The sequence below is a fragment of the Amphimedon queenslandica genome, unplaced genomic scaffold (genome assembly GCF_000090795.2).
Source record: "Amphimedon queenslandica unplaced genomic scaffold, v1.1 AMPQUscaffold_13495, whole genome shotgun sequence".
NCBI lineage: Eukaryota > Metazoa > Porifera > Demospongiae > Haplosclerida > Niphatidae > Amphimedon > Amphimedon queenslandica.
In genome coordinates this window covers 395,562-422,303 of record NW_003546269.1, presented here as the reverse complement: position 1 = coordinate 422,303, position 26,742 = coordinate 395,562, and the positions used below count along the sequence as shown (strand labels likewise).

The 26,742-nt window shown below is 37.3% G+C and overlaps 7 protein-coding genes across 8 annotated transcripts in view; 2 read left to right on the top strand and 5 right to left on the bottom strand.

Annotated features, from left to right (window-relative positions):
• LOC100631983 (trifunctional enzyme subunit alpha, mitochondrial-like) overlaps positions 1 to 7,578 on the bottom strand; it is a 16,371-nt gene extending 8,793 nt beyond the window's left edge. Inside the window, exons 1-14 of one of the 2 annotated variants that reach the window (XM_019993472.1) lie at positions 7,460 to 7,578; positions 7,304 to 7,351; positions 6,911 to 6,984; positions 6,781 to 6,822; positions 6,589 to 6,711; positions 6,360 to 6,407; positions 6,137 to 6,316; positions 5,973 to 6,075; positions 4,705 to 4,774; positions 4,163 to 4,346; positions 3,685 to 3,900; positions 1,851 to 1,936; positions 1,701 to 1,788; positions 1,321 to 1,491 (exon numbers count right to left, since the gene is read on the bottom strand). In XM_019993472.1, coding sequence (XP_019849031.1) covers positions 1,321 to 1,491; positions 1,701 to 1,788; positions 1,851 to 1,936; positions 3,685 to 3,900; positions 4,163 to 4,346; positions 4,705 to 4,774; positions 5,973 to 6,075; positions 6,137 to 6,316; positions 6,360 to 6,407; positions 6,589 to 6,711; positions 6,781 to 6,822; positions 6,911 to 6,984; positions 7,304 to 7,351; positions 7,460 to 7,508 — 1,482 coding nt within the window. In that variant the 5' untranslated portion in view covers positions 7,509 to 7,578. The remainder of the gene's footprint in view (positions 1 to 1,320; positions 1,492 to 1,700; positions 1,789 to 1,850; positions 1,937 to 3,684; positions 3,901 to 4,162; positions 4,347 to 4,704; positions 4,775 to 5,972; positions 6,076 to 6,136; positions 6,317 to 6,359; positions 6,408 to 6,588; positions 6,712 to 6,780; positions 6,823 to 6,910; positions 6,985 to 7,303; positions 7,352 to 7,459) is intronic. The other variant, XM_003384288.3, reaches the window with a different exon arrangement.
• A 691-nt stretch (positions 7,579 to 8,269) lies between these two features.
• On the bottom strand, positions 8,270 to 9,791 carry LOC100631857 (uncharacterized). The gene is made up of 6 exons (XM_003384287.3): positions 9,686 to 9,791; positions 9,599 to 9,640; positions 9,287 to 9,360; positions 9,156 to 9,222; positions 8,519 to 8,594; positions 8,270 to 8,454 (listed from the first exon to the last, which is right to left on the bottom strand). The coding sequence occupies exons 1-6, from the start codon at positions 9,732 to 9,734 to the stop codon at positions 8,352 to 8,354; spliced, it is 411 nt and encodes a 136-aa protein (XP_003384335.2). The 5' UTR covers positions 9,735 to 9,791; the 3' UTR covers positions 8,270 to 8,351.
• LOC100631732 (cytochrome c oxidase subunit 5B, mitochondrial-like) lies at positions 9,781 to 12,091 on the top strand. Its single transcript, XM_003384286.3, has 4 exons — positions 9,781 to 9,931; positions 10,035 to 10,114; positions 10,655 to 10,754; positions 11,785 to 12,091. The coding sequence occupies exons 1-4, from the start codon at positions 9,811 to 9,813 to the stop codon at positions 11,901 to 11,903; spliced, it is 420 nt and encodes a 139-aa protein (XP_003384334.1). The 5' UTR covers positions 9,781 to 9,810; the 3' UTR covers positions 11,904 to 12,091.
• A 1,067-nt stretch (positions 12,092 to 13,158) lies between these two features.
• Positions 13,159 to 19,511, bottom strand: LOC109580389 (uncharacterized). The gene is made up of 7 exons (XM_019993468.1): positions 18,399 to 19,511; positions 16,752 to 18,036; positions 16,613 to 16,694; positions 16,507 to 16,546; positions 15,900 to 16,094; positions 14,518 to 15,123; positions 13,159 to 13,478 (listed from the first exon to the last, which is right to left on the bottom strand). The coding sequence occupies exons 1-7, from the start codon at positions 19,386 to 19,388 to the stop codon at positions 13,455 to 13,457; spliced, it is 3,222 nt and encodes a 1,073-aa protein (XP_019849027.1). The 5' UTR covers positions 19,389 to 19,511; the 3' UTR covers positions 13,159 to 13,454.
• A 609-nt stretch (positions 19,512 to 20,120) lies between these two features.
• LOC100636274 (poly(U)-specific endoribonuclease-like) lies at positions 20,121 to 23,031 on the bottom strand. Its single transcript, XM_003384321.3, has 8 exons — positions 22,944 to 23,031; positions 22,784 to 22,887; positions 22,541 to 22,669; positions 22,415 to 22,488; positions 21,590 to 21,696; positions 20,823 to 20,976; positions 20,725 to 20,769; positions 20,121 to 20,470 (listed from the first exon to the last, which is right to left on the bottom strand). Exons 1-8 carry the CDS (start codon positions 22,958 to 22,960, stop codon positions 20,285 to 20,287), a joined length of 816 nt encoding a protein of 271 aa, XP_003384369.1. The 5' UTR covers positions 22,961 to 23,031; the 3' UTR covers positions 20,121 to 20,284.
• Positions 23,009 to 24,690, bottom strand: LOC100636146 (protein phosphatase 1 regulatory subunit 42-like). The gene is made up of 7 exons (XM_003384320.3): positions 24,428 to 24,690; positions 24,206 to 24,372; positions 24,016 to 24,154; positions 23,849 to 23,965; positions 23,676 to 23,793; positions 23,449 to 23,567; positions 23,009 to 23,394 (listed from the first exon to the last, which is right to left on the bottom strand). The coding sequence occupies exons 1-7, from the start codon at positions 24,653 to 24,655 to the stop codon at positions 23,077 to 23,079; spliced, it is 1,206 nt and encodes a 401-aa protein (XP_003384368.2). The 5' UTR covers positions 24,656 to 24,690; the 3' UTR covers positions 23,009 to 23,076.
• Positions 24,680 to 26,735, top strand: LOC100636020 (nuclease EXOG, mitochondrial-like). Its single transcript, XM_019993471.1, has 8 exons — positions 24,680 to 24,854; positions 24,910 to 25,069; positions 25,115 to 25,287; positions 25,385 to 25,508; positions 25,554 to 25,641; positions 26,284 to 26,405; positions 26,455 to 26,531; positions 26,591 to 26,735. The coding sequence occupies exons 1-8, from the start codon at positions 24,748 to 24,750 to the stop codon at positions 26,709 to 26,711; spliced, it is 972 nt and encodes a 323-aa protein (XP_019849030.1). The 5' UTR covers positions 24,680 to 24,747; the 3' UTR covers positions 26,712 to 26,735.
• The last annotated feature ends 7 nt before the right edge of the window (positions 26,736 to 26,742 follow it).

The following is a 26,742-nucleotide window of genomic DNA, read 5'->3' as shown; positions in this document are numbered from 1 at the left end:
TATATTATAATGTACATGTACTGTATATCCTCAAATAAAAGCCAGGTGCAAATAAATGCTAAAATAGAATTATTAACATGCAAATCTGGCCTCAAAATAACACAGATGCCTTGTACATGTAGATACATGTACATACTTCCTTAGGTTCCTGAAATCATGTGCAAGGTCACTGTTTTAAATCTCATTGCTGACTCAAGTTTTATTCTATTTTCAAATTTTTTTTCAAGATTCAAAAGCTATTCTAAGAAATGCTGCTATTAGAGGAAATACAGCACATTCATACGGATACCGCACATACAGTACACGGATACTAAACATACATGGAGAATGTACATGTACATAGATACTACATGCAAAGGTCAATTATTTACTAGTAAACTACCAGGGTACATGTAAATTATTGTGTACATGTGCTTATAGTAAAGTGCGTGAGTGTACCAAAGACACCGGCCAATGCTACAGAGCACTTCCAGGATACACCCCAGTTTGTGGTTTCCTGTTATACCGTATAGCAGGAAATTTTCGAGGATAACAAATTTCGCGAATTTTGCAGATTTTTTCATGATTCGCGAAATTAAATTCCTTGAAAATCAATTTAATACGGTACAAGATGGCAGATTAGTAGAAATTCGCGAAAATTAATTCTGCAAACTTCTGGATACGGGTCATTCGCGAAATTTATTATCCTCGAAAAAAAACCGCTATACGGTATAAACTGCGACCACCCCCAACTAAGAGCATCACGAGGTAGAAGATGCCATGAGCAGATAGTCCAGTCTCTTTTGGTTCTCTTTAGGCTATTCTTCACTTGGCCTTGGGCTGATGCCTTTGATGCACCCACACACTATGACCATAAACTAGTAAAAGCACAGCTCCCCTTGTGCTGTACTGGAAATACAGCACTCGAGGTGTGGTCTCAAAAGCTATACAGCACTCGGCTTTGCCTCATGGTGCAAGGTTTTCTTGACTACACCGCTAGTGCTGTATTTCCTGCACAGCATGGAAAGCTATGCTTTAACTAATAAATGTAAGTTATTGTGTACATGTACCGTATTTCCTTAAATAAAAGCCCGGGCGTCTATTTCCTAAAATGGTATTTGGATCTCGAAAAAATATATAAAAAATAAAAAAAACTTCAGCCCAGAGCGGGATTCGAACCCGTAACCTCATGCTTTTGACTTCTGGCACTTCAGGCATCATCCACTAGACTACTGAGTCACTCCTAGGGTAGTGTTGCGTATTTATAGTTTAATTTTATTGTTACCCCGGCGTTTATTCGAATGTGGTTTCTATTTAAGGATTTACGGTACATGTACATACCAATTCCGGTCTCTTGCTTCCCTTAGCAATGTCTGCTATTGGGAGAGCTGAGGTGTTAGAGGCAAAGACACAGTGAGGGGGAACAACTTCTTCCACTTCCTTGATGACCCTGTGCTTTAAACCTAGGTCCTCAAACACAGCTTCTATCACAATGTCCGCCCTATTGAAACCCTGAGAGAGAGAGAGAGAGAGAGAGAGAGAGAGAGAGAGAGAGAGAGAGAGAGAGAGAGAGAGAGAAAATAATCAATTTAAAGATTAACTAATGTTTCATTTACATACATGTAAATCATATACATTTTCTGTGTACTGTAAAGTTTAATAATAATAATAATAATTTTTTATACAATAAAAAATGAGTTTACCAGCAAGCAATTACAAACCTGATAGTCCAGTTGTGTAGACAGGTTTGACATGGTCCTGTCTCGCTCAAATTTAGTCATGGCCCTTTTGCGAACCCTACCATTAATCCTACACACATAAAATATTATCAATACACTTCCACAGGATCTTATATGTGTACATGTACATACCCTTTGTATATCTGTTGATAGCCTCTTGATAGACCCTCTTCGTCTTTATCCTTTAGGATAACATTGTAACCTTTTTGTAGACTAACCTACATTGTGTACAAGCAAGAGTACATAATAGGAGAAGTAGGACATGGAAAGAATAAAGACGAGGTAAATCATACCAGACACAAACAATTATACATGTACATGTACATGTATACATGTACATGTATATATACTATGTCCCAACTGAGTTTGGACAAAGGAAAACTGGAATAACTTTCTATAGAAATGTGAGATAAGACTCAGACTTTCAGAGGTTCTTAGTCGCCCAATGTCATCACAGGATCTCAGGTCTTGGGTCTCTCAGTCCTTGGAAACCCTGAGAACCGGGCTCTCCCTATAAACCCAATGGCATACCAAAATGATAAGCAACTGCTTCCACTTCCTGTTAAACTCAGTTGGGATATGGCACACATGTAAATGGACAACCGCCCCCATATTTAATTAAACCAGAAATATGCCTGGACTTCAAAGAGAAGCGAGAGAGTAAACAGTAACTGAAGCAATAAAATAAACAAAAAACAATCAACAAAAGCAGAGAGGAAGAAGGGGCTCTTATAAGCGAGAGAGCTCATATGGAACTGATAGGGAAAGCACCGAGTGAGAAAGTTCATGGAAGAGATTCGAATTAAAAGGAACTTTGAATAGCAAAAAACTACCCTCAGAGTGATAGCTGGAGGAAAACAAAGACTTTGTGTATATAAATGTACATGGAATTGTAAAGGAAATGAAGCTTCCATAATGTAAGAACAGGTGACAAAGTGCAAACTGATAAGAAGAAGAAGATGGGATATATATACATGTACATGTACATGCAGAATGAGTAGGTGGGGGATGAACATGTGCATGTACATGTACATGCATTTGACTGGAGGTAAATGTAAAGAGAAATAAATGGGATATCTTTACAAACCAAATAACAATAATTTTAAAATGCATACATGCATTATGCAGGGTCTGCCTAGAATAAAATTAGAGGTGGTTGGAGACTAATATTGTTCCTTTTAAATCTATGTACACCATACTAGTAGACTACAATATCATGCTTTACGTATGGTTATTAGTATTAATTGGGTGGTTGGTCTAAGTGATGAACTGGTTGGTTCATTTGTTGAGGTGGTTGTCCCGACCACCCATAAGCAGAACTATGATTTGCATGGATGTATATACACTTAGAGGGTTGAAGTACTTTAAATATTTAAATTAGATAATTTGTAAAAGACACGTCATGTATACTGTTGTCAAACATGATTAAGAACCAAACAATGGTTAAGGGACACCACTGACTAATAAGTGATATAATAGTGAAAGTTGGACTAAGTGAATTATTAGGAAAAAGCTTCATGTATGTATGTCTATACATATCATGCAGGGACGTATAAGGGTGCTCTTGAGTTAAATCATAAAGTTGGTAGCTAGTTAATAAACTAGCGAATATGTTAATAACATTATGTCATAACAAGTAACCAACCACTTATGGGCACACGCATGGAGGAAAAGGAAGGCTTAGAGAATAACAAGAACTACTTAATTATTAAGCATGTACATCTACATGAAAATAATGTGTAACGGCGTTTAGCATTTCCTGTGTAGAGTAAGTGTTTTTGTCTCATACTGTAGTACAAGTGTTTTTGTTTAGAGAATGTAAATTAGACTGAATCCATGTATGCCCAAATCGGGATTGGATTCAGATCAACTTCCTACATAGCTTGGAAAAAAATAATTTCCCCTCTCCCTCCCTCCCTCCCTCTCTCTCTCTCAATTCTCCTTCTCTCTCCTTCTCTAATGTTACCTGTACTATACCGGCTCCCATGAGCCCAGCCCCCAGGACGGCGACGTTATTAATTGGTTTTGAGGGGGCCCCGAACCGGTTTTTCTTACACTTGGTCTGTCCAAAGAACAAACTCTTGAGTGCCTTTGACTGGCTCCCCATCCCCAACTCTCTGAAACCAATGGACTCAGCCTCGTATCCCTCGGCAAGACCTTTCTCGAGACCGACTCGAACACACTACAAAAGACAATCACATGATAATCACATGACACCATAATTTAGTCAGACAAAAGTCGCATACCACATAGCGGGATATTTTGGAGGGAGTTTAAATTTGGCATTTTGATAGTCATTCACCACAATAAAAAAAATCAGTCATTTTGAGCCATTATGCACATGCTCAATGGCACATGGCCACAAATTCACCAAATTAAAGTTTGCCGATCACCAAATTTAACTCTCTTCAAAGTTTTCCACTATTCAGTATTTTGTCTCTGACCTCCATTATCTTCATCGGTGCTGGGTAAAGCCCGTTGGTCAGTTTGAGCACTTTAGTCCTTGCTTGCTTGAAGACATAGTTACGGACGTGTTTCTGGTGAGTAGTAAGATTGTACATTAGTCCTTTCATGCTAGTCCAGCTCCTCTCTCTCGAGGGAAGGGACATGGTCCCATTGGCCAATGCACTGCAAAAAAAAATAATAATAATAAATTGTATATTAGTACAATTGAACATGCATTTGTTATAATTTATGTACTATATAGTACACAGTTACACATATACATGTGTAACTGTACTAAATGTGCATGGATGTACTGTAGTACCATGCATGTACATATGTACATGTATATGCTTTAAATTTGGATGTACTTAATTTTTTGGCAATTTTCTTTTGGGTGCATGCATGGATACAAAACTCTGTCAACTAAAATAGAGTACTACAATCTATATGAAGTCCTTTTCTCTCTCTCTCTCTCCCTCCCCCTCTCTCTCTCTCTCTCCCTCCCCCCCTCTCTCTCTCTCTCCCTCCCCCTCTCTCTCACTTTGCAGTGTTGATGGCAACTTCCTCCAAATACTGCATGGTCCTTTCTTCAGGGCTCGCCACACCAGGGCCTAATAATAATAAATTAATAATAATAATAATAATAATAATAATAATAATAATAATAATAATAATAATATAATAATAATAATAATGTTTATTTTGAATGCATATGATACAGACATATTGCTTATCAGGCACTGAAATAATAACAAGACAAAATGATCAACTCGTGACTATATAGACTGCTTCCTTTCTAAGACGACAAGCTAAGATTTCCAAGAAATTTGAACAAAAATAATAAATAAAAAGGTAGTGGTTTCCTACATGTTGGAAATAAACAATCTTTTGATTTTCTTTCCTTCCCTCTCTCTCTCTTCCTCATAATTTTAGTTGCATGCCCCCTAGTCTCCCATAATTATACATGTACAGTACATGTAGTCATGTATATACAGCATAATACAGGTGTACATGTGGCTATACAGCATTCATAGCATACCTGTGACGTCATTTATTCAAAAAAAGAATGACAAGCATTTGCTTTCTTTGTTCATGCAGTTAGCTGCCACCTTGTACATGTACATGTACTTGTACATGCGCCATTGAGAAAACACCATCTTTTGTTTCGCAACATTTGTTAGACAACAGAGGGAGGCTGAAGATCAAATTAAAGGCCAACAAGTCAAATACTAGCACTATACAGCCTCTATGCAAGCATGGTTACAACATGCATACTAGAAACATGCATGCATGTAGATCATGTTACAGAGTTCCACACACAAACAATTAAGAGGTTTATTACATCAGTGTAACCTTCAACCCACACACACAAAGAAAAGGAGTCTAGGGGCAATGAGATAATGTCTGGATGTCACATTTCATAAAGCCACCAAAATATATTGACATATATGTACATGTATATACAAATGCAGCTGTCTGACAAGCTATTAGGAAAGAGATATTGCAAAACCAGACTACTTCACTTTCATTGGAAAACAAATTTTAGTACCAGTGGTAGCTACATGTATAAACATGTATGACCCTATTATGAAGGTCGAAGCCCCCTTTTGAGAAATGGACATTATCTCATGCATACATGTATACATAGACGAAGCCTAATTTAAACACAAAGCCCTAACTGAACGGGAAGGAACAATGGAAGACAGCTGTACTGTAGAATATACCCCTGTACATGTAGCAAAATGTGAATAGAATACCTTGAATAGCATAGGTATTGTCAAGAGTTGATATTGTGCATGTACAACTCACCGAGTGGGTCTACCAGAAGATCAATAAGTCCGAGTTTCTTTGCTTTGTCAGCTCTGACGTTTTTGCCCGTTAACATCATATCGAGGGAATCCGGTAAGCCAACCTGAACAGACAAAATTCAAAAAAAATAATAACTATTATTATAATAGTAGAGGTATTATTACTAGTCTGGGTAGTCTTTGTGTTCCACCAGCTCCTGGTAAAAGACCAAGCATAACCTCAGGCTGTCCAACGAAGGTTTTTGGGTGCTTTGTTGCTATGCGATAATGACAACCCATGGCAACTTCTAGCCCTCCTCCAAGACACTGTCCATTAATGGCAGCCACCACAGGTTTTTTGTTATCCTAAAGGAAAGAGAATATAAGAAATGAAGGAGGGAGAACCCACTTCCATTTTCTGGATCATAGACTGTCCGTTTTTTGAGATTTCTTGCAACTGAAAAGAGAGAGAGAAATAGGCGGAGAGAGAAAGAGGAGGGGGTGAGGGAGAGAGAGAGAGAGGGTAAGGGAGAGAGAGAGAGAGAGAGAGGGTGAGAGAGAGAGAGGAAGGGGTGAAAGAGAAAGAGGTGGAGAGAGAGAGGGGAAATGAGAGACAGAGGGAAGTGTGAGAGTTCTACTTCTTTGTCTGATTTTGCTGAGTCAAGCATCCCAATATCAGCTCCGGCTATAAAGCTCCCTGGCTTTGCCGATATGATGACAGCTGCTTTGGCCTCAGGATTATCTATGATTTCATTTAAAGTCTGAAGGAAATAAACGTAAGAATTAAGAATCAATAATAATAATACATATGTACATGTACATGCACTAACTTGAACTAGTTCATCAGATAGTTCCTTTGAGAGAGTGTTAACCTAAAACAAAATAAAATAATGATAATAATAATAATAATAATAATAATAATAATGAACACGCTCTTAGCTCTTTTCAGCTTCTCTCTACCTTTGAATCTGCTTGGTCAAGTTTCACAACAGCGACATTGTTCTTGATTTCACACCTGATATGCTTTCGACTAGCTGCATGTACATGTATGAGAATAGTAGATTTGATATCAAATACTATGTATAGACACTGTATAAACTGATACGTATATCCTTACACTCAAAATTAAAAATAATTATAATATTAGTGCTCATGATACAAAATGTGATATTTTTGTGTTACGTTGATTTCTGGGAATTATGTAATTAATGAACCATGCCCACTATATACCACAGATATTATAGTAAATGGTATCTATGCCACTAGTAATTTAATAAGTCACACCCAGAATTAATGTGGCATATTACAACGATAGAAGTGATCAAAAGCATGTGTTTGTGTAACTTAACATACCAGCAGAAGTAGGCACTGTGTACCATCTTAGAGAGGAAGAGAGGGGCACTAAATAGAAACATGGCCATGAAATTAATTATAGAATAAAGTATATTCATATTAGGACTAACAGGTGAATTAAATGCTTCTCGTGTTTTTTCATAAACATAACGTTACCTGTATATGCCTTTGGCAGCCTACTAACAAGCTTTACGATGTTTGCCATACTTGTATCACGTCATTCACGTGACTTGAGCATGAGCGAGCGCATGTGTTAAAATTCAATTACAGTAGGTCGGGTTATATCTCTTTGCATCCTGACAATTTGTTGTAGAACTGTACTACAACAAGGTAATAACAATTAATTTAAAAAGCAATTACCACGCCTCTTTTAGGGTAAATTATAAACACGTGCGTACGCGTTTTACAGGAAACCACACCTTCTTGGCAGAAATTGCCAATTGGTATTGAATAATGAATAATATTAGTGGTAAAATAGAAGCCATAGGAAACAATAGAAAAAGTGAAAGAATGCTTCGTCGGCACTTTGATGTAATTGCTATTCAACACTTTTTTTGCAAAAAGTTGACTATTCGTTAATGATATTGGTTGAGTCATTGATTGAATGAAATCTAACAGACTAATGGAGTTTGTAAAAGCAATGAAACTGGTTGTAGTAAATGCAGCAGCTAAAATCTATGTAGGTGCAAGCAGTTTAGGTGCTTTGGAGCACTTTTAAGTGAATGGAATAGAATTTGCAGGTCTACTGAGAGCTCTTGAGAGGCACAAAGATACTCTATGAAGAACGATCAAAATGGCTGGTTGGGCGTGGTCAAGAGGTGTGGCGTCCAAAAATGCACCTGATTTGAGTGATTTCCATGACAACATAAATAATTCAAAAAGTTGTCCAAAGGACTAATCTTTACGAATTTCATTGTGTAAGGAAAAGGGATATTCGCGGCTGCTAATATTCGCGGTAATAAAAACTAATAATAAATATTATTAATTAGCAAAAATTAGTTGATCTATGACATCACCTGCTAAATAATTATTATAATAGTGTTTTTTTCTAGCATTTTGAATCTCTATAGAGTCTGTGAGGATTTAAAGGAACTTTATATTTTGATCTTTTCAAGCTTCTGTTCCTAACTTTCCACCTGCCCCTTCTCCACCTATCAATAAATTTCGAGATAAATTTAAAAAGATCATTCTTTCCTCTCTCTCTCTCTTCTTTACTTTCCCCTCCCGGCATAAATAGTAAAGTCCTCTTGACTTGTGAGCACTGATTCATAGTGTCTTCCATTACAGAGACCTACAGGATGAATTGGCAGAATTGCTACATGTCATTCAAGTTCTCAATTAGCCAGATTGTTATGATAAACTTTGTAAATAATTTAATTTCAATGTTTTGTGTGTTTAAGATGAACTGTATGTCCAGACTCATTGTGAGTCATGAAACCAAATGACTGAACCCAGAGAGAAATAGACATTGAACTCTGACCAAAAAAAAACAATGAGTAGCAGGAACATAATAGTCACATGTAATGACAGTAACCAGACTTGTAAATAATTTAATTTCAATGTTTTGTGTGTTTAAGATGAACTGTATGTCCAGACTCATTGTGAGTCATGAAACCAAATGACTGAACCCAGAGAGAAATAGAAATTGAACTCTGACCAAAAAAACAATGAGTAGCAGGAACATAATAGTCACATGTAATGACAGTAACCAGCTCAGAAAAGTACCACAGGGGCTATACCCTTCACTTATACAGTATTATAAATGAAAAATAATGTAATATTACAATAAATATGTGTATGTGTCATACACAGGGGTAAGTAATGACAAACATGTGACATCATAGCAACTAACCAGATGAGTTGAGAAGGAAATTGACACATGAAGAAGCAGGCTTTGTGCTAGCATTTCTTTGGTTGTGCTACCATTATTAATATTATTATTTTTGTGTAAATGAATAAGTGAATCTCGGTTAATTCTTTTACCTCACTGCATCTCTGACCAAGTGCGAAAATAGTTAAATTATTCTGCATTTGTACTCCATCCTGTTTACTAGATACTATATTAAACAAATATTATCATAATTATGACCATATATAAGGATCATGAGCAATATCTCAAATTTCTTGCAAGCCACAGCAAATCTTGCATAGAAACAGATGTATCAAAAAGATTACCTTAAGGACAAAAATTTTTCACGTATCTTAAATATCTTTGAAAATACGCAAAAATTGTTCTATTAATTATTATGGCTGGCCACACCCACATCAATCATAGCCACGCCAACGCAAACTTACCTAGAGCACTTTCTGAACTCTGTCTCAACCAGGAGGTAGGCACTAAAAGAAATAGCATAAACACTTCTTAAATAAGACTAAAATTACCTGCATAGACTCTTGATAGCCTACTAAAGAGACTAATCAAGTTTGGCATAATGGAAGCACGTGGTTAAGTGGTTTTTAAAATTCAGAAAATTTTAATAACTTTTGTCACGTGATATCGATTCAAAATGGCCTCTCTCGCAAGGTTTGCAGTAGGAAGGAGCCTTCTTTCATCGCCTTACTGGAGGCGCAGCATCTCCCTCGCTTATTGCAGGAAATCCAGTTCTGATTCTCCCCCAGGACACAGAGGTGAACCTCACATCATCTGGCGTTTTGTTGTGTTTCTAATTAACGCGCACCACAAATGTTTATTTTACTAACATTTATTTTTTGTCTCTCTCAATCCTTCCAGAGGGTAATATTGTCACTGATTCCGAGCACTCGTATGGTATTGAGAAGAAGGAGATTGATGCCCTGATGGACGGAGTTGAGGTAAGTAAACACATACATGTGTACATGTACATGTATGCATGTACAACGAATTAGCGATGTGTATGTGTGTATGCTCGTAATATTAAGTGACGGGTTTTCCCCCTTTCATCATGACTCAGCTTGCCTACATAATTTATAATTTCCCTTTTCTGCGACCGTCTCCCAATTAAAGCATGTTTATGTGGCAATAGACACCCGCTCAATTTGTCAAAGATGGAGTCTGTTTTGTTTTGAGAATCTCCAAGTGCTGCACATGTGACTTGGTTCCAAAAGCTTATTGTTTTTATGTTATGCTTCCTTATTCAATTTGTTGGATTAGATTTGTTTATGTACATGTAATTGGGTGCTATTGTCAAGGTTGTTTGTGTGTGGTACTTTTTATTATGTTGTTTGCTCCTTGATAAGGTCTTCTATGGTTATCTTATGTTCCGTCTATTTCCCGTTCTTTTTATTACTGTTTGTATACATTAATTTATCTCGTTTCTTTTAATTCTCTTTTTTATGTGTTCATTTCTCTCTCTTTCTCTCTCTCTCTCTCAGGATCCATTTAATCTAAATATAAACAGAGGTCCTCGGGGCACTAAGGAGCGTCCTACTCTTGTCCCCTCCTTACTAGGAGAAAGGATTGTTGGTTGTGTCTGTAAGTCCTTCTACTATAGTATAACCTCCCAGTTTAATGATAGCCTGAAATTACACTCAAACAATCTTTAAACCTTATGTTATGACATTACTTGAACAAAGATTTTGGCATAGTGCTCATGCAGCTTCTTGTCAGTAAATCGTCAGTGTACCATAGTAGTACTGGGTCTTTCGCCAAATTTCGCCAAAAGATGGCTAGGAGAGAATTCTCCATTTTTATATTTTTTTCTGATACATATACATGTTCTTATGTTGTGTAGAAAATTTGAGCTGATTCCAATAAAAATAATTTTTTTACGAATTTTTGAAGTTACTCAGAAATCTGGGCCAAAATCCCTTCATGTTTCCTATTGTTTCAGGCTCTGCCTATATACATGGACATAGCATACACCTCCATTTAACAGACAGCATCTAGTGTACTAATTACGGTATAAAATAACCTTCCTTTCAGGGACACTTCTTCATAATAAACTTTCTTGTCCCTAAGTGTCCATTATACAGAGCCTCCACTATACATGTACACAAAGCGTCTTGTTTATTCACACAAGCTGAAACTGAGCCGTTACGTACCCTGTTGTTTTTGTTTGTCATACAATTGATTCAATTATTGTTTGTGTGAATGTTTCGCCTTTCGTACCCTTTCCCTCCTTCAGCTGTTTTGTGCTCATCCCTCTGGTGACATATCTATAGGAATTTCCCCTACTCTAATTTCTTCAAGCGTCTAATTATAGCACACACACACTGTACACACTCATTAATGCATGTACATACACCATGTGTGTGTTACAAGGAACAGGATGTATACATTTTGCTTGTTATGCTGCTTCTCTTTTATGGTGCCTAGTTTGTATTTGTTGATGTCCATTTTTGTACGCCTTGTGTAGTGATGTCCTTAAAAATTTGTCTCGACTAAGTGATTGTTTTGACTTGCAATTATAATGTGATTAGAGTATATGTACATGTACATGGTACATGTATACGTGTGCAATTGTGCATATACATCCGACTAGTCTTGGCTTATTCCTTTTTAGGCGAAAAGGATGCTACACACATCAAGTGGATGACTCTTCCCAAAGGAGACGCCAAGCGCTGCCACTGTGGACATTGGTTCAAACTCATAGAGGCTAATCCGAACAAAATTAAAATCTAGAGGGAGAGAGAGCTGCTCATAGTGACTTTAGACCATGTACATGTACTATAATACAACTGTGCAGATTTAGCATTATTATTATTATTATTATTATTATTAATTATTATTATTATTATTATCAATAATGAACACGATTAGTTTTGGTAGGAATGAAGATATTTTTAAAGAAGATAATTTCTCGGAATCAACTCAAACTTTCTATACATTAAGATTGGGGGAATGATAACTGATAGTATCAGAAAGATAGGGTCTTTTTGTAGCCACTTTGCTTGGACTATAGACTTTCGTTATCTCTACTTAGACCCACGAAAAGTCAATATAATAAATTCAATCATGATTATATCACATATAGAGAGATAGGGTCTTTTTGTAGCCATTTTCTGTTGACTATAGACTTACGTGACACCCAGTAAAACTCAATATATAAATCCAATTATGATTATGTCACGTGTTAGTGTCTGATATCCTAATATTATCTCATTCAGAGGTCACGGCATTTCTCTGATAAAACATTCCTCGAGCACTTATAATCCTCCAACTATATGTCTCAAAATTTGGAAGTTATTAAACACTGAAATCAAATTAGCTCTTATCACATCACTTCACATTACTGACTTGACATACATGTAACACACGAACTCACACACACACACATGCTCTCGTGATCTCATGACAAAACAAAAACTGTCATTTCTCATAATTTTGTCTACTTCAACCCGGGATTACCATATAAAGACATGCTCAGCGGCTTTGTTATATTTTGGAGTTGTATAGTTTAGACTCTGGTTGCATGCATAATCATTGTGTTTGTGTGTATTTCTTAATGGTAATGGTTATTATAATAACTGAAAGCCGCATACACAAAGGCACTACATTTAGTCTACTCGCTTTGCTACCATAAAAGGAAAGATTTGGGTCAGAATCCATTATGAACTGTTTGGATTTTCCCATAAAGGAAGAAGCTCTTAGTATGTTGCATACACGCATGCTCCTGATATAGGATGCTCTTTAATGAGCTTGTACAGCTTCTACCAACACTAAACTCATAGACTTTGCACTGTATAAACCATCAATCTTTTGCTGCATGTACATGTAGGCTCACTGACATCATTAATTAGGAATTTGCCCCTATCTTAACTATTAGGGGGGCTTTACCCAATTGCATTGTCAAAGTAATGAAGAGTTCTGAATCTGTTATTGGTAAAGGTATAAGTTGTGTATGCATTAAAGCGCAGGCTATATATTTTATTGGTAGTTTGGTTAACTGTATATATAATATAATATTAATATACATATTTTTATTGAAATGATAATAACCATGCAAATGTACAATGTGGAAGTAATAGAGGGATATTAAGAGAAAGAAAATGGAGAGAGAGAGAGAAAGAGAAAGAAAGAAAACAATTGAAAGAAAGTAAAAAAAGGAGAACACAAAATGATACATAAAGACACAAAATATATATTTTGAAAGACACACAATTCAATATAATGCAGTTAAAAAGTCAATAAAAGTCGCTTCTAAAAACTATAAATCTTTTTTGTGATTTCGGTTCACCATTTTCTCCTTGATAATTCCTATCAATAAAAAGAAACAAAAAAATAATAACAAGACACTATTTTACATAAATGCACATACACTCACTCTCTGTCACTCAAACATCAAAAGAAAATAACCCCAAAATGGCCCAGATGTGAAATAGAGATGAATATAATAGTAATAATATTACAGATATTATTACTATTATTTGGCAGGTAGCAACACTTGCAGTTACAATACTAATAATAATTAGCTGAAGGTAAATTTGTTATCGGTTCTTGCTATCACAAGGAATGATGTTTACTTTCAAAATGACTCGGCAAAATAGCAGATCAATAGACGTCTCTCTGTCTCTCTCCCTCTGTATTACCCTCTTTACGTAATGGACACATAAGGCAAATCACTTCTAATGAGGCCATTAAAAATTTATTTAAAAAAAAATACAAGTGACTATGTGTAACTAATTGACAGAAGAATCCACAATATAAATAATACTAATAAAATAATCAAACTACATGTATCAGACTGTCAAGGGTCAAATGGTAACAATAACATAACTTGGCCGTATCAAAAAGAAACTTTTCAGCGCAACAAAGCAACCTATCTTAAGACAGAGCAGCCTACATGCATTGTGTTGATCATTTCTCTGACTAATAGTATAACACAGTCGTTGTCACACGATAGTCACAATAACAAAAAAGCTTTTATTATATACAGTGACAGGATAATAGATGCATCTATACAGAAAGTGTGTTTGTGTGTACTTCTGATGTGAGCTTTTATTTTCAAAACACATTTTTTTGGGAAAGTAAGCTATTATCAACAGGCCAAGAAGGAAAACATTGCGTTAACTCAGTAAAGGAGACAAGTAACACAAACAAGTTTAAAACTCAAGGGAATAGCAAACCAGCAACTTCTCACAAAAGACAGTTCTGGGAGCTTCTATACAGCAATAATAATAATGATATACCGACTCCCCAAGTGCAGATTCCCAGGTCGTATAACTCTCCCTTTTATTTCCCCTCTCTTTTTCCCTCTCTCTTTACATGATCCTCTCTCTCTCTCTCTATTACGTACAATAATGTCTCTGCCTCCAAAGACGCTGAAACCGTCCAACATCTGTCTCAGTTTTCCAAAAGTGATCAATTCGAATGCCATCATGGAGTTGAGGAGTCTTTGACAAAGAAGAGTCGACCTTGAGTTTGCCCTATGCTTGATATCTTCAACCATCCCCTTCTCTAATTTAAAAACCTTGTATGCAAGAGTCTCCCAGTCTAGCACCTTGTTCGAATACGCAAGTATGAAATCATCAGAGAGCTCAACGTTCTCTTGAGCCGGGTTGAAGAGTTCTTTGAGTATGTCCCTGCCAAGGTTCATGTATGGATCCCAGTACAAGAGGCGGTCTAGGGTAATGCAGTGTCGGTGGCTTCGGTCGAAAGTGGACGAGTTGACATCGAGTAAAGGATGAAGGACCATGGACATGTCGTAAAGAGGTACCACGCCGTGTCTGATACTGGCGATGGGGTACTCGTAGAGTTGAGTTGGATCAAGGAGGCCTTCGTTGACCGGTATGTTTGGAATGAAGACTGATTTGGTTTCGAGGATGTTACGAATGACGGCGGCTCTTAGTTTAATGCAGTCAATCTCGGCTCCCCTAAGGCACCTCATTACAAGGACTAGAACCTGTAGAGAAGAATATAGAGTAAGGAAAAGATAATCTACTTATCACTAGACCACAGCTATGTAGACTGTGCATCAAACACAATAATGATTTCCTACTGCATCAGATATCACGTAACCACATCTCTACTATGACTATATATGAGTAAAAAATTATCATAAGAATGTACTACAAACTAGTACATTTAAGTACATGTGCATGCGGTCTTCATGAATTATGGTTGTAATAATTAATTGTGGCGGCTGTTGTATTACAAACAAACGGTCACAATGGGGAAGTGTTACTCTCAAATGGATTGACTATAATACAAAAAATGATATCAGTTTCATTATGGAACAAGTAATTAAACATAATCTGTCTGTGTGTTTATCAATTTCTTTTTCTCTCTGCTGCTCTTTCTTTTTCTCTCTCTTCCCCCTCTCTCTTTTCTCCACATGCATGGTTTCTCATAATCCTCATGGCTTAAAGGAAGCACATGTAGTCCTTCTCTTTATCCACTTCAGTGGATGACATATAAGGATGTGGTAAGACGTGTCATAAAGCTCTTTGCTAATAGAATGCATGTGATGCAATTCGGAATATTAAATTATAATAATGACCAGTGGAAGTCATGACACCCTAGCATTCCTTTAACATGAGACTAAGTTACAACACTGTTACATTGTGTCTACTCTTAGTTACATGTATATGCATCAGGTTTTGCCCATTCTTTCCCCATTAACAATTATAATCAGCAAGTCAAGTGTGGCATCATTTATCATGAGTTCATGTTGTTAACCTGTGAATCCTCTCTTAGCTCAACATAGCTCTCAGTCCCACAGTAGCTGAACCAATGGATCCCATTCTTCCAGAGGTTGCAGGCCCTGTTCAGTATCTGGCCTTGATTCGGAGCATCATTACTAGCAGCAGCAAAATTAAAAGCAAGTCTTAATAGGAGGGAATGTAGGAATCTGGCAGGGAATAGCTGCATGTTCTAACAGGTAAATGAAAAAGGAGAAAGGTGGATGAAATTTATATCCCATGGGGTGGATATTAGATAAAGTACATTAAACAACAATGCCAGCCAAACAATGATATGAATTAAAGGGCCATTTTAGGTGATAAACATGTACTTGTACAACTTGCAGTCAATAGATATGGACTGACTGAAATAGAGAGAGACAGAGGCAAAGCTTTTTACCTTATAAACACTCCAGACACTCTGTGAATGTTTACATTATCAGTATAAATGGCAGGACATAGGAAGCTCACATGCAACATTTATGATAGAAAAATCCCCTCCCAATATAGTATGCAAGACAGAAAAAAACAAGTGTACATACACAACATAAATCATTGATTCTACATTATGTTGGAGGGGTGCATGGAATCTGAATATTTCTTACTTCTTTCACTTGCAAGCACCAGCCTGTATAGTAGGAAAATCTGAGGGAAGAGAGAGAGAGAGGGGGAAGAGTTTTTGAAGTGACATTTAGTTTTATTTATACTTACTCTGAGCCTCTGATGGAGTCATGAGACCAAATCTTGTGTGGGTGCTCACTGTCAATAAGACAAGGGAAGAAATAATACTCATCTAGAACGGAAACAAGTACAAATTAGATTAGAGATCAAGTTTCGAGGTCATGCTTACCGAATCCGTCATGTTCCACCTCATCATCAGGCGACTCAAGTTGCTGCTGAACGTGTTGTCCTCTTATCAGATCAAGTACCGACTGGTCCTGCACTTCCTGACAAAACTCAAGCCTCTGCATGCATTGGGCAATCACTCTCGGGTCTAAATCGTCGAAAACTTTCCTCAGACGAGAGAAAGTGACGATCCCGTTCCTCGACTTAAGACGGTGTTCTTTGAAGCCCTGAGGAGCAAACATGACCCCGTGAATCTTTGAGAGGAGAATGTTGACTTCTAGTATGACGGTACTCTCCTGGAGGTTGACCGAGTTTCGTATAAACATGACGTTTACTTTCGAGCCGAGGGACTCGCAGAGTTTGCTCAGTTTCTCATACTCTATCGGAAAGGGAGAGTCGGACTGACGGACAACGTTAGCAATCTCTCTCAGTGTCACCATCACCCTCCCACTAAACATGGCGAATAAATAGACGCTGAAAGCGTGGCAGAGCGAGTCGTCTTGTATGTGCGTCCTCAGCGACTGGCAGCTTTTAACGAGGACTTTCCTTAGCTCAGTCTGTGTGGACATCTTCTGGCAGTTGACATGGTAGAACCCGCTGAACTGAAGTGTCGTCGCTCCGATGATTTCCCTTGAAAACTTCTCGATGCTGTTGATAAGGCGATGCTTGTATGACGAGTCACTCTGAGATTGAAGGATGTCGTCGTGACTCCCAACAACGACAATGTGTGGCTTCGATACGAAAGTCGGTCTGTTATTCTCGATGAACTGTATCCAGAAGTGGAGCCTGAGCTTAATGTGCTCTTCGTCTTTTGAGAGATCGACGACGACGACAAAAACTGGAGGGGAGACACAGACGCTGTCAATGACGACAGAGTGGCTGCTGTAATACTCGCTGTGACCGGCGAAATCGAATAACAGAATGTGACCAAAGTCCGGGCTGTTCTTAATCTCGTGTGGTATGATCCCAGCAGTGTATGGTTCTACGTCGGTAATCCTGCTCTTTTGTGTCCTGAATATAAAGTTTCTGGTCGGTGGGGTCTTGAGAGCTTCAACCAGAGTACTCTTCCCACTGTTAGGGTCTCCGACAACCAGTATTCGCACTATGGTGTCCTCCAGCTGCTGGGGTGGTATCCCCATCCCGTCAAATATAGAGACCTGTGCATCTTTCGGGTTAGCTCCGTGACGAATGAGGTGCTTCACAACCTCGTGGTCGTAAGCCATTTGTATTGGTGTTCTTCCATCGGGCCCAGAAATAGAAGGGGAGATCTTGGCTTCTTCTAGTAGGACCTGCGTGCATAGGATAAAAACATCATGTAGTCGTTCTGCTAATAAACTAATCAGTGAAACAACTTTCAGTGTGAGTTCTGCTAACTTGTACACACATCACAATGATCACATGCATTATGCAAAAAAACAAAACATGTACAAATTAGCTTAGAGAATATCAGAAAGGCAGTATACTTTTCACATGCTAAGACATAAGCTTGCATGCATGTGTAAACACAAAACAACATGATGGAACAATCAATCGCACAATTTTATTTTGTTCTGTGATGGCAATAGTGCTAAGTTTTCATGCTTTTCTGATGAATCAGTTACTATACAAACTATTGATTTAATTAACAATCAAAATACTCTAAATTACTCACCTTGACAACATCAATCCTACTATATCTACAAGCAAGATGAAGCGGAGTGCAATTCTCTTGATTTCTAGCGTGAGGGTTACAGCCTTGCTCCATGACCAGGTACCGCACGATCCCGGCGTGATTCTGTTGAGCGGCTGAGTGAAGTGGAGTGTTCATTCTCATGTCAATAACCATAGGATCACAATGCTGCTCAGTGATAAGATACTCCACTATCTCTTTTCTGCCATGTTGAGAGGCAAGATGAAGGGGAGTCTCTCCCACTCGTGTGGGATGGAAAGGGTCGCATTTTTGAACTTCAATGAGGTATTTCATGATACCCAAGTGGCCTTTAGTGCACGCCGTGTGAAGTGGGGTCTCATCATCAGGCTCTCCGACACATTTCGGATCACAATGAAGGTTCTCGATAAGGTACTGGACGATATGGGGGTGTCCTCCTACGCAGGCGAGATGGAGTGGGGTGCTACCTAATCGGTTTTTTGCTGAGGGATTTAGATGGACGGGTGATGCCGTAAGATACTTGACAATGTCATCATGGCCATGTAGACAGGCAAGATGAAGGAGAGTGGTACCCCGTGGTGTCTTGTAGTGAGCATTACAATTGTGTCTCTCTATGAGTCTTACCAGCAAATGATAATGGCCGTAGCGACTGGCGTAGTATAAAGAAGGCTTTAAAGTCCCCTCGGGGTTACTGTAGTTGGGATTAGCTCCAAGTCTTATAAGTTTGTCTATAACTTCAATGTCTCCTCGGACGCAAGCATCCGCCAGCTTCTTCTGAATCTCTTTGTCGACAGCAATAGCCGAGCCGGTGGAGCCAGGCCCATAATCAATCCTTATGTAGGGCTCGTCAATGGCACTGTTGTGCATTCTCGTCTCTCTCGTTGATAGATCGCCATGATGTGATCCGGCCGAGACGACTAGGCGTTGAGAACGAGAAATACTTTGACTGCATCCCCTCGACTGCCTATTACGACTAGGCCCGGGATCAGTCATAGTGGGCTCCGCCAGTTTTGACTACAAGAGAATGCCAGAGGAGACTGTAGTGTGAAGCAGTAGGAGACAGGGCCTAACGTGATATTACTCAAAAAAGATAAGAGGGGAAGATTTGGCAGACCTTTATAAATGAAAGGACTACCCACTCAATCCTAATTATTATTTCAAGCAATCATTGAAACTTGAAAGCATAGCATATCCTGTACCACAAAAATAACCACATCCCATGTGGCTACACGCTTCTATATCACCATAACATTTAAATTAGTAGAACCTGTTACATCCTTATAGCTCTACAATGCCAGGACAATTCAAGGTAGTGCTAATGCGATAGACAAGTATTCAAGTTATAAAGTTTTTGTGCAATTTAAGAACTTTCATATAAATGTGAATTTATGTGATACGAAACTTTTAGGAATAAATCTAGATCTTATATATAGATCTACATTCATTATTAAAATGACTCCACAATATGTCATTATAATCTATTGAAACTGAGACACTTGTAGTATTTGCACTTTTTAGTTTCAATATGGCTCCATTATTATTCTTAAACCGAAGTTAAATAACACGCGCATTCCGTATACATGCAGCCCTTCGTGTTTACACGTATGCTTTTGAGCCAGTGGATATGAAAGTGGAACAAAAAGAGGGCTCTATGTCAACAATAGTGTGTACTTTCAGAGATGACAGTCATGCATGCATGCATGCACATGCATGCTGTATACACACTTTAAAGTCAAAATTCTAATTGTGTAAAATTTACATGACATGTTGCAATAGAAGACCTGGGAAAATTAAAAAATAAATAAATAAGTATGAAAATAAATAACACCACCAAAAATAATAATAATTAGATCTATATAGCTTTTTATGAAAATACAATAATACCAGTTCTATTTTGAAGCACTTGGATAAGAAGTGCCTAAATTGAGGCCATGCTTGTAACACGTGATGGTAACATTCTGCCCTGCTATGTCAAGATCTGTTGTCTCCTCTGGCGAGCAGAGAAACATGATTGTGTACAAAGCCATTTCAAACTCCGGGCTTGTGCCAACAAAAGTGCTGCCAAAAGGTTTCACCTGTTGGAGAAGACTCAATTACTACGTTAGCTCTGGTATAAAGCTAATTACTACATTACTGTTGAAATTTAAATAATAGATCTTAATTGCTACAATGTAAACTCCAATTAGGCACTAATAATTCTCAATTACTACATTTCGATTCATTATGGTCACACTGTGAACTAAAGTTGCATGGCATAAATTTGGGAACAGATAGTTTCAATACAAAAAAACAATATGTCTGCTTGATGTACAGTACCAGCATTCCATACCTCTTTGTTCCATGTAAACTTTATCGTCAGTAGGTAATCATTATGCTAGCATGAAGGAATTGAAAATAATATTTTAGTAGTTCTTTATGTCTCGTTACCTTTCCGTGTCTGACGTAGCCTTGGTAGTCAACGTTACCGGCTTTCTCCTGCAAGTAAAACTGTATCCAGTTGTGAAACCCGAGGATTTTCCCGTCACGAGTCTCTCCTACAAAGACGTGCTCAAAACCAGATGAGTCCAGAACACCTCTCGTCCTAAAGCAATCACACAATGATATGATGAAACATACCGTACAAGATGATTCATGGGCAGGGAATTAATATTGGCAATTGGCGGTTCTATGAAGAAATCGCCAATATAAAATTTGCCAATTTCTTTCCACAGGCAAATTTGCAAAATATTACTCCCGCCAATAAATCATCTTGTATGGTAATTGAATCAAATTATTAGACAAATTGTAGAAGAATCCCCAAATTGCAAGTTTGAAAGTCCCACTACACTAAATCACTCAATTATAGCATTCTTACAAATATATATGCTGTTGCTATACGCTGGTTGCCATTGGCAACTGTTGCTAGGGATAAAAGTGTAGTAATGAATCACAAGTATGCACTAATGAATTTTAATTAATCAAAGATAATTATTGGCGTGGTCGAGAATTTGGCCAATAATGTTGGCAGGTCACGCAAAGACTGATTGAGTTAGATTCTAATTCAAAGTACAATTATTATACAGGTGGTGGCGCCATGATTGAACATGTAGCTAAAATTGTGTAGACTATACAATGTAATTTTAACAAAATAATATTAAATTAAAGCAAGGCTGTTGTTTTTAAAATTATCGTCGTGGATGGCGCTATCTGCTGACCTTCTGTAGAGTTTAAACCAAATGTCATACAGCTGTCTCTTAAAAGGTATGATCTCTCTTGGACTTTTGCCACAAGACACCAAATAATCGTGAGCTCTTTTCATAACCTTAGGATAGCAAAGAAACATAAAACATACAAGTTATTATGTCATGTACATGTAGAAAGTTTGAGCTGATTCTGATCAAAATTCGATTTTTTACAAATTTTAAAATTGACTCAAAAATCGGGCCAAAGTCCCTGTACTATAGTACAGGGTGACCAGCCAAATTTTGCCAAAAATGACTAGAAAAAAATTCCAGTTTTATAATGTTTTCTGATACATATACATGTACTAATGTTGTGTAGAAAGTTTGAGCTGATTTTAATCAAAATTGGATTTTTTATGAATTTTTTAAGTTGTTCAAAGATTAGGCCAAAGTCTCTGTACTATATAGTACAGGGTCTTCAGCCAAATTTTGCCAAAACTGACTAGGAGAGAATTCTCCATTTTTATAACTTTTTCTGATACATATACATGTTCTTATGTTGTGTAGCAAGTTTGAGCTGATTCCGATAAAAATTAGATTTTTTATGAATTTTTAAAGTTACTCAAAAATTGGACCAAAGTCCCTGTACTATAGTACAGGGTCTTTGGCCAAATTTTGCCAAAAATGACTAGGAGAGAATTCTCCATTTTTATAACTTTTTCTGATACATATACCCGTTCTTATGTTGTGTAGCAAGTTTGAGCTCGTTCCGATCAAATTTGAATTTTTTACAAATTTTTAAAGTTACTGAAAACCCTGTACTACACACACCTACACGTCATAACAATGATAAAGTACTTTGGTTTCCATTATAGCGTTAATAAACAGCTTGTTCTCTTTAACCTCTTCATCCGTAACTTCTTCATTAACGCCTACATAAAATCAACTACATACTCCTAACAACAAACATTACTTATCAATTACCTGTGCTTGTTTCATAGTTATCAAGAAGAGCAATGAATAGCTTAAAAGTTGGTCTTGCAAAACAAGTCGGATCCACGTACGAGAACAATGGATCTTCTGCTTTGTCTCTCCTATCACTGGCCCATGTACCTGCCATTGAAAATATAGAGCACGAAAATTAAAGATTTAAATTTTTTCCCTTTGCAAGCACAATAGTTAGTATACATGTATGTATGTATAATTTTTAATAAGACATAAGCTTACGTCCTTGTAAATCAATAACAACGTCCTTTCCAATGACCAGCCTTTGTTCATCCAGCTCCCATAGCTCAGTGCATAGCTTGCTTAACTCAGGATTTGGATTAAAACTGCAAGATAGAAAGAGAGCAATAACTTTAGCTTGCTTTACATGCACAAAACATACCCTCTTCTGTCAGCCATGTTTTGCGGTTTTATTAAAGGCGTGGCTAGTTATTACTTAGGCGTGGCTCGTTAATTGAAATTACCTGCATAAATTTTATTATTTAAAATAAATAATTATACTACATTATTATTATTTAAAATAATAAGGGTGGTAGTGTTGTGATTTTGCTTCCTTTATTTTGAAGCAAGTCGTAGCGAGGAAGTTCATTCTGTGGATTCAACCCAGCCAGTGAAACAAGTCTATCTGATCCAATTTGTGGGAGGTGGAAATTCATTGCAGATTGCCAAGGTGCTTCACTTGCAGCTACTGTGGCTGCTTCAAACTGAGCTGCAGGTATGAGACCCATGAGCTGTCTTTTTCTCTTCTGCTGCAATAAATGGAGTCTGAATGGCTGACGGGCTGGAAGAGGAGGCATTGTAGGAGGTGGTCTGGGAGATTTTGAATCTATTTCCTAAAAAAGAAAGATGCACCATGCATAGGTAGCATGACTATTGCTATAGCATACTTCAAAGTGGCTCTTGCTGCCTGGTTTTATAGTCAACTGTTGACGTGCTTTTCTCATTGCCTTCCAGCTAAATAGGAACTGTCTCTCCATCTCGTTTACATCTCTGCCATCAAGTGACTCTGATAAAACAGCAAAAAATGGATTACATGAATATGTCTCTCCATTATAAATTTAAAGTGATAGTAAGTACTGAGTGACACATATTGTGCATTAGTATCAATACTCACCTAGCCTGTGACACATTGTCACAACCCTGTCACGATATTTCTGCTTGTAAGAAAGTGGGTTTCCATTAAGCTCCAGTTTCCATAGCTTTATAAACCTCGAGAGAACCTTTCCTAAATCCTGCAAGCAATAAAAAGAGCAGAAAGGCTTGCAGCATGCATCATTATGAGCATACCTTCATGCTAGTCAAGTCATTATCAGTAGCCATCAATTGCTCAAGATTGACCAGCAGACCTATGTCTTCTAAGCTTGCTAGGCGATTGCCTGATACATTAAGAATCGTGAGGCTATTCTGCAAGGTAATCAAACATTATTGCAAAACGATGCATTATGCAGACTTACCACTATAGCTTTGAGGGAGCGTGGATCAAAGAGAAGCTTTTCTCCCTCGGGGAGATTTTGGTGTGAAATGTGGAGCTCAGAAAGACGTGATAATTGTTCCAGCCCTTCTACTAGTTGTATGGAGTTATGACTAAGATATCTATTAAAAAATAAATAAAGAGATGGGAGGGTGTTAACTGATTACTCTTACAGTTTAGTGAGATTGTTCAATTTGTCCAGGTTCTCCATTCTAAAGATGGAGTTATGCTGCAAGTAGAGGTGAGTGAGATGATGACAGCTATGGAGTCCACTTATTGTTTCTATTTGATTGTCATACAGGTACAGTACAGAGAGATTGCGGCAGTAGTGCAGGTTTTCCTATCATTAAAAATTGCTCATTAGTCCCTGCTGTTGGGCCAAGAAAGTCACTCACTATCATTTCAAGCCCTTTTTCTGAGCAGTACAAATGCGTCACTTTGGCTAGAAACTGCTCCTGCGTCTCATCTTTCCTCCTTTTTGTAGCATGGCCAGTGCATCTGGCGAGCAAGTCTACTGTTAGTCTTGGCATTTTAAAAAACTCGTCCCATAATCTACAACAGCAAGTTGCACTACTGTTGCTGGTCTCCTTAGCAACGAAATTGCTATGGTAACAAGTCGCCATAACAACCTATCTCTATGACAACAAATTGCCATGGAAACAAACTTTTCCTCACGTGAGCAAAAATAATAAAAACAAAAAAACATGGCGCCAAAATGAATAGAATTGCTGCTTTCTCTATCGGAGCTGCCAGTGGTGTTGTAGGAACATATCTGACTCTAAAAGAGAGAGAAGATCTTAAAGTCGAGCCCAAAGTTTTCAAGTAGATTTAGATCTATATTTTTTTGTCTAAAATTTATATTATTTCTTGTTTGTAGATATGGTCGGCCAGACTCTCCAGTTTCTTTTCATTCTTATTCTGCTCACTCCCTCGCGTATGACAGGGCCAGGAAGATACCTCTCTGGGTTATTGAGAGACTTAGCCCTCACGATATAAAGAAGGAGATCACTGCAGACAGACACCGCTCAAATTTCCAAGTAAATTATCTTCTATTATTATAACTTGATTATTTCTTTTTAAAGCCCGACCCGTTTGTTTCCCCGCACTACTCGTCCGCTAATACTGATTATTTTAACAGTGGGTGGAGTCGAGGGCATATGGCCGCCGCCGGTAATTATAAGCACGATCAAAAGTGCATGGACGATACTTTTTATCTAACTAATATCCTACCACAAGATTTGGACAATAATATAGAGTAATTAATTATTATTAATAAAGCTAATTAATTTTAGTGGGCGGGGTTAGTTTATTTAATATTAAATAAAAATTAATTGCTCTCTTTTTTCTCTCAGTTATTGGTATAGATTGGAGAATTATTGCCGTCAGCTTGTTAAGAAAGGATACAGCTTGACGGTTATATCCGGACCGCTTTTCCTACCTGAAGAAAGAGATGGGAAGAAAATTATAAGCCACCAGGTGCTTACATTAAATTAATAATTATAGAATAATAATTATTAATAGGTTATTGGTGATAATAATGTTAGTGTTCCTACTCACTTGTTCAAGATTCTGTTGGCAGAGCGTGAAGATGAAGAACCGCCATTACTAGGTTATTAAAATGTCAAATTTTTATGCAACTTTAAAAGCTCGTAAAAAATCCAGCTTTGATCAGAATCAGCTCAAACTTTTTACACAGCATAAGAACTTGTATATGTATCAGAAAAAGTTATAAAAATGGTGAATTCTCTCCTTTTCATTTTTGGCGAAATTTAGCCTGAGACCCTTTACTATAATAGTACAGGGACTTTGGTCCAATTTTTGAGTAACTTTAAAAAATCATAAAAAATCTAGTTTTGATTGGAATCAGCTCAAACTTTCTACACAACATAAGAACATGTATATCTATCAGAAAAAGTTATAAAAATGGAGAATTCTCTCCTAGTCATTTTTGGCAAAATTTGGCCAAAGACCCTGTACTATAGTACAGGGACTTTGGTCTAATTTTTGAGTAACTTTAAAAATCCATAAAAAATCTAGTTTTGATTGGAATCAGCTCAAACTTTCTACACAGCATAAGAACATGTATATATATTAGGAAAAGTTATAAAAATGGCTAATCCTCTCCTTTTAAATTTTGGTGAAATTTAGCCTGAGTCCCTGTACTATAAGTACAGGGACTTCTAGAGCAACTTTAAAAATTTATTAAAAATCCAGTTGTGATCAGAATCAGCTCAAACTTTTCATTCTACAGGTTCTTTTATAATACCAAACAAACCTGTTTCTGATTGTCCCTTAAGAACTTTCCAAGTTCCTTTAGAAACAATAGAGAAACACTCAGGGAGTCATTTCTTGCAAAACCTTCAACGAAACAAAGTACGTTAATAATAACATAATATTTAATAATGATACATTAACTGTGTAGGCTCTGGATCTTTGTGATAAAGACGGCTGCAAGACTATTAGTTTGAATGAGCTTACGTTGTATCGCTATGCTCAAAAGTACGGGTAGAGTGGAAATAGTTTGTCAGAGTAAATACCCAATGTTATTTATTGTGTAGGCTGGAACAAGCTACCAGCAAAGAGGCTCTGGAGAAACTATGGGCAGAGATGGAATCTAAAGCTATAAAACTTGACAAACATATCACAGCAATTTATAAAAAGAAAATGAATGAATTTTAATGAAACACAACACAACAATAAAAAGAGTTTT

What these genes read in the sequence shown, in the direction of transcription:
- LOC109580389 (XM_019993468.1), bottom strand. Translation starts at nt 19,388, where the DNA reads ATGACTGATCCCGGGCCTAGTCGTAATAGGCAGTCGAGGGGATGCAGT. An exon ending in GACTCCATCAGAGGCTCAGA is followed by an intron (nt 16,547 to 16,612) that starts GTAAGTATAAAT and finishes CTCTTCCCTCAG; the next exon opens with ATTTTCCTACTATACAGGCT. An exon ending in TTGGAGGCAGAGACATTATT is followed by an intron (nt 13,479 to 14,517) that starts GTACGTAATAGA and finishes TTTTATTGATAG; the next exon opens with GAATTATCAAGGAGAAAATG.
- LOC100631732 (XM_003384286.3), top strand. Translation starts at nt 9,811, where the DNA reads ATGGCCTCTCTCGCAAGGTTTGCAGTAGGAAGGAGCCTTCTTTCATCG. An exon ending in CCCTGATGGACGGAGTTGAG is followed by an intron (nt 10,115 to 10,654) that starts GTAAGTAAACAC and finishes TCTCTCTCTCAG; the next exon opens with GATCCATTTAATCTAAATAT. An exon ending in AAGGATTGTTGGTTGTGTCT is followed by an intron (nt 10,755 to 11,784) that starts GTAAGTCCTTCT and finishes ATTCCTTTTTAG; the next exon opens with GCGAAAAGGATGCTACACAC.
- LOC100636274 (XM_003384321.3), bottom strand. An exon ending in TAACTATGAAACAAGCACAG is followed by an intron (nt 22,489 to 22,540) that starts GTAATTGATAAG and finishes GATTTTATGTAG; the next exon opens with GCGTTAATGAAGAAGTTACG. An exon ending in AGTTTACATGGAACAAAGAG is followed by an intron (nt 20,471 to 20,724) that starts GTATGGAATGCT and finishes CTTCTCCAACAG; the next exon opens with GTGAAACCTTTTGGCAGCAC.
- LOC100631857 (XM_003384287.3), bottom strand. Translation starts at nt 9,734, where the DNA reads ATGCCAAACTTGATTAGTCTCTTTAGTAGGCTATCAAGAGTCTATGCA. An exon ending in TTGGTCAGAGATGCAGTGAG is followed by an intron (nt 9,223 to 9,286) that starts GTAAAAGAATTA and finishes TAATAATGGTAG; the next exon opens with CACAACCAAAGAAATGCTAG. An exon ending in ATTTATGCCGGGAGGGGAAA is followed by an intron (nt 8,455 to 8,518) that starts GTAAAGAAGAGA and finishes ATTTATTGATAG; the next exon opens with GTGGAGAAGGGGCAGGTGGA.
- LOC100636146 (XM_003384320.3), bottom strand. Translation starts at nt 24,655, where the DNA reads ATGGCGACTTGTTACCATAGCAATTTCGTTGCTAAGGAGACCAGCAAC. An exon ending in AAAAAGGGCTTGAAATGATA is followed by an intron (nt 24,373 to 24,427) that starts GTGAGTGACTTT and finishes TTTTAATGATAG; the next exon opens with GAAAACCTGCACTACTGCCG. An exon ending in GCTCCCTCAAAGCTATAGTG is followed by an intron (nt 23,966 to 24,015) that starts GTAAGTCTGCAT and finishes ATTACCTTGCAG; the next exon opens with AATAGCCTCACGATTCTTAA.
- LOC100636020 (XM_019993471.1), top strand. Translation starts at nt 24,748, where the DNA reads ATGAATAGAATTGCTGCTTTCTCTATCGGAGCTGCCAGTGGTGTTGTA. An exon ending in TGAAGAACCGCCATTACTAG is followed by an intron (nt 25,642 to 26,283) that starts GTTATTAAAATG and finishes TTCATTCTACAG; the next exon opens with GTTCTTTTATAATACCAAAC. An exon ending in TTGTATCGCTATGCTCAAAA is followed by an intron (nt 26,532 to 26,590) that starts GTACGGGTAGAG and finishes TTTATTGTGTAG; the next exon opens with GCTGGAACAAGCTACCAGCA.